The sequence below is a fragment of the Sinocyclocheilus rhinocerous genome, unplaced genomic scaffold (assembly GCF_001515625.1).
Source record: "Sinocyclocheilus rhinocerous isolate Xijiao unplaced genomic scaffold, SAMN03320098_v1.1 scaffold789, whole genome shotgun sequence".
Classification (NCBI taxonomy): Eukaryota; Metazoa; Chordata; class Actinopteri; order Cypriniformes; family Cyprinidae; genus Sinocyclocheilus; species Sinocyclocheilus rhinocerous.
The window spans coordinates 882,945-887,743 of NW_015667306.1; the positions used below are offsets into that span (position 1 = coordinate 882,945).

The window sequence follows — 4,799 nt, forward strand, 5'->3', positions numbered from 1 at the left end:
TGAAATGGAAATGAGACCAATCGGACCAATCACCACAGATTAGCGTCACGCAAAGAAGGGGTTTGGAAAAATTAATCGTTGAGCGAATCGTTAGGGAGTCGTTGAGCAAGTAAGGTAAAAATAAATACATATTATAAGACAATGAAAGTGTTTTTTGACCTTGCATGCATGTCAACCTATTGTTGGGGACTCCCAAAACCAAAATATGAACCTTTCATAACCCATAATAGGGGCATATTAAGATTATTTTTGCTCTTTCCAAGCCACATTCATACTCTTTCAAATGCAGTATGTGTGTGTGCAAGTGGGTCTGTATAATGTCATTTTGACTTACTGCTGGAGCATTAGGCACTAGGTCGTTTTCATGCCGGCCTGTCTGCATGACCGTATGCACACACACCGTCTCATAAATGGATGGCTCTTCCACCTGCCGTGGGTATGGGAACCGCAGCACTATCATGTTTCCTTGGTTACAAGAGTGAAACAGGAAACGGGGTCACTGTGCCAAAGAAATGCTGAAAAGCAGTTTGTGAACTGTAAGTTAAAAGCACATAGCTAACCTGTCTCGCTGCCTAGCAAGGGCTGATTGGCAAGGTGACTGCAAAAATCCTGAAGGGAAGGAAATTCACTGAAACCAAAGGAATATTTGCCAAACTGCCGCCGGACATGAAAGTGTTTCACTGAATCCTTTGCTCTGAAGAAGTTTGGAGATGAAAAAGGAGTGAGGAAGTGCTGTCATGCTGTGTCTGAAATCTCAGTATTGTTCAGTGTTAACTTGTTTATAGAACTGGTGTATAAAAGCGATATCACACCAAGTTGTATTGAAATAGGCAGAAAATTAATTCTACAAGGTCACACACTATAAATGAGGTGCCAAATAATCTCGCATTTAAGCATCAGTCAGAGTCACAGTGACCCAGGCAGGTTACTGCCTCATGGCTTGTGTGAATCAAAAATAAGGGTCATTTTTTTTTAAAATTGAGATTTATACATTTCTGAATAAATAAGCTTTCCATTGATGTATGGTTTGTTATGATAGGACAATATTTGGCCGAGATACAACTATTTGAACATATGGAATCTGAGGGTGCAAGAAAATCGCCTTTAAAGTTGACCAAATGAAGTGCTTAGCAATGCATATTACTAATGATAATACATGTTTGATATATTTACGGTAGGAAATTTACAAAATATCTTCATGGATCATGATCTTTACTTAATATCCTAATGATTTTTGGCATAAAAGAAAAATCGATAATTTTGACCCATACAATGTATTTTTGGCTATTGCTACAAATATACCTGTGCTAATTATGACTGCTTTTGTGGTCCATGGTCACATTTATATATTTCAGTAGGAGTAAGAATAAGTAGCTTTACTTTAAAGACACAAGAGAAAGTGAGGTTCACAGCTGATACATTGAAAAGGGGAACTGAAAAAACTTTAAGTAATCTAAAGAACCTCAGAAAATAAGAGAAATGGAAAAAATAAGAGGACTAACAAAACTATTGGTTAATCATTTGACTTTTTAACTTGCTTGCTTAATGAAAGGTCAGAGGATGACAGTTCATTTTAGAAATGGCGAGTGACTATTTTGCTACGAATAACAAAAAACTTTCTATTCACCAAAGAATCCTGAAAAAAAGCATGCATGATGGTTTCCACACAAATATTAAGCAGTGCAACTGTTTTCAACATTGATAACAATAAGAAATGTTTCTAGAGCAGCAAATCAGCATATTAGAATGATTTCTGAAGAATCATCAGACACTGAAGACTGGAGTAATGACTGCTGAAAATTCAGCTTTGCCACCACAGGAATGATTTACATTTTAAAAATATTTTTAAAAATAGGAAAAAATAAAATAAAATAAAATAAATAAAAAATGAGACTTGGTTGCCTGCAAAGCTACAATTCTATGAAAAGTTTTGTTTTTAAGTACTAAAAAATAGTTAGGTTGTTTTTTATTAACTAAGTCAAATTAATATTTGTCTATTGTCCAAAGTACCCTTGCATACAATTTTTAATGATAGCTTTTGCAGGTACATTCCTCCATAAATTGAACGGAGTGCACACAGGGAAAATATTCAAGTGTGTTTGTGTCTGAGCAATACTGCACGTTAATATCAAAGTGATTCAACTGAGTGGACCAAGTAATTATAAACTTTTATCCGAGGTGGACATTTCTTACCGGACAGACAAAGCATAGCAGTCAGGTCCTTTGTTGCTGTTTCTGAGTAAAAAATACCCATCTACCCCATTTGAAAGGAGAAGAGCTTCAGTGGCGTGCCAGGACAAATCATAATGATACCAGCTACAAAGAGAAACAGAATGGGGCACTTGAACACCAAGCCAAGATGTATGTTGATATCCACTATTGTCTGTCAACATCCACACACAGTTACCAGAGCTTTGGAAACTGGCATCTGGGTAAGACAACACAATGGATATGTGTATTATATATTGATGCACATGAGTGATTTCTCTTAAAACAAGGATAACACAGCACTGCATTACCACAGCAACAAAATAAAGCTGATTTCATTTGCATATTTTACTTAAATGGAAATCCATTTAGGATTGTCATGTATTTCAAGAACGATGTACACATCACCATGCTTCTCTGTTATTAGACTGATATTACAGAACAGTGACCTTAATACAATAACCCGCAGGCTGTATTGTGCCGTTTATTTACATAATGTGGTGGTGACATATTTGCTGTTGTTCCAGTATGTTGGTATGGGTATGGCGTATTTGTCCCTCATTATGCCTATATATCAAGTATAGCCTTAGCATAATGTTATGGGGTAAATCTTATTATAAAAATAAAAACATTTATGGACGGGATGATTCTCATACTTGTATCAACAGTCTTTTGACAATTGAATGTAAAACATCCACATGCATTACTGTAATTAGAATTGAGCTGAATGTGCTTACTGGTCATCAAAATAATGTCACAACGCTAATAAACAAACAAACAAAAAAGCAAACAAACAAAATTAATGGCCCTTAACAGGCTCCTTTTGGGGTGAAATATACCCCTGACATGTTAGGCTTTGTGGGATTTCTAAAAAGCCTTTGTTTAATGACTATGACATAAAAAAAATGTTTTTTAAATACACTGAAAAAAAATTTTTTTTACTTTTGTTTTGCTATGTTGCCCTTTACCAAAAAAATTTAATAATTAATTATATACAGTGAATGAAAATAAATGTTTTACATATGTTTTGCTATGTTGCTCTTTAACAAAAAAAAGTGAAATTATATACAGTGAATAAAAAAATGTTTTACATTTGTTTTGCTATATTGCTCTCTAACAGTGAAATTATATAACAGTGAATGAGCAATACGTTTTCTTCAACCCTTTCATTCACTATAGATGAATAAAACGATAAAAGTATTTCCTCATTATTTCGCTGACGCCGCTATTAACTTCAGCAACAAACAGGTGTAGCTACAAATCAATTCAACGGCACAAACCAGACAACAGTTTGCTCTTCATAAACTTATGTTTCTTTCTTTCTTTCTTTCTTTATTGTTTTCATTTTCACATAACACTGTAAAAACAATATGATAAACTACTTTGACAAAAACAAATTTAGGTCAAGAAACATAAAAGAGGATCTGAGACTAATACACACAAACTTTATTTAGAGGAGTTCAAATAAAAGAGTTTATGGTTACTGAGCTTAATCCTGTGATTATTACAGTACCGCCGCTCCCTATACGCAGAGTACGCAATTTGCATAGGGCACCAACTCCCAGGGGGGCACCATCCCAGTTGCTCAAAAAAAAAGAAAAACTCTCGTTCTATATTAATATTAACATATGCATATACATAAATAAAAATCTAAACATGAACATATATATTATATATATAATTATAAAAAAATGCATTTTATGATGAACGCAGTAGGCAGTATAAGCACACGTGACGCGCCATTCCTGCATCTGCGCCCGCTCTCACCTCATGTTTGCGCATGCGGCTGAATACAAACGATCATCATAATTAATGGACAACTAGGCTATATCAGGGAAAAGACATCAGCACAGTCCGGCGATGAGAAAATAAAAATAAAAAAGCCTGATATGAAGCCTGTGCATCACTTTCAGGTAACTACGTTCATAATCCTGTGAAACTTTTTTGACTGTTGACGTTAGTAACGTGTTTTAATGTCGGTAATAATTTCACCTCCACCAACAACGCATCTGACTTAATATTCTAGTTTCCATGACTTAAAATTTATTATTACACGGCTCTGTGGAATACGACATTCCGAGGTATGCTATCCCTCGATAACAACCGGTAAAAGCTAATAACACAGGCTCATCCGGGTAACAGCAGTCGGCGCTGTACTCTTGCTTGAACTATTTTTTCTTGGTGGAAGCTTTGCGTTTGTTTAGCTAATAAAATATTAAAACTGGATTCAAAATGGTGTACAATTATTTAATTATGTCATCCTGGTATCGCGGACTCGCTCTCGTTTCATACAAACGCAGCTGCTGCCATTTTGCTACGATTGTTTTGTACGCTGTAATGGATTCTAAGAGAATTAACAAGATTTTAAAACATTTTCGTCTTAATTCTTTTATTGCCTTAATTATTTTTGTGGTGAAATGTTGTGTAATAAGTGGTTTGACTGCACCGTTTCCCTTAAATGTCCGTCTAGTTTGAATTTGCCGCTTGCTCGCAACTGCTGTCTTCACGGAAGCTTTGCGTTCAAATATTTCAACTCAAATCAATATTTCGCTCTAATTATTTACTTATGTGGCAAGTAGCCATGTAATAAG

General features: G+C 35.1%; 1 protein-coding gene across 1 annotated transcript in view; it reads right to left on the reverse strand.

Moving 5' to 3' along the window:
* LOC107733757 (dual adapter for phosphotyrosine and 3-phosphotyrosine and 3-phosphoinositide-like) overlaps positions 1–4,799 on the reverse strand; it is a 17,852-nt gene that overhangs the window by 6,288 nt on the left and 6,765 nt on the right. The window contains exons 3-5 of the mRNA XM_016545531.1: positions 2,194–2,316; positions 561–694; positions 335–465 (exon numbers count right to left, since the gene is read on the reverse strand). Coding sequence (XP_016401017.1) covers positions 335–465; positions 561–694; positions 2,194–2,316 — 388 coding nt within the window. The remainder of the gene's footprint in view (positions 1–334; positions 466–560; positions 695–2,193; positions 2,317–4,799) is intronic.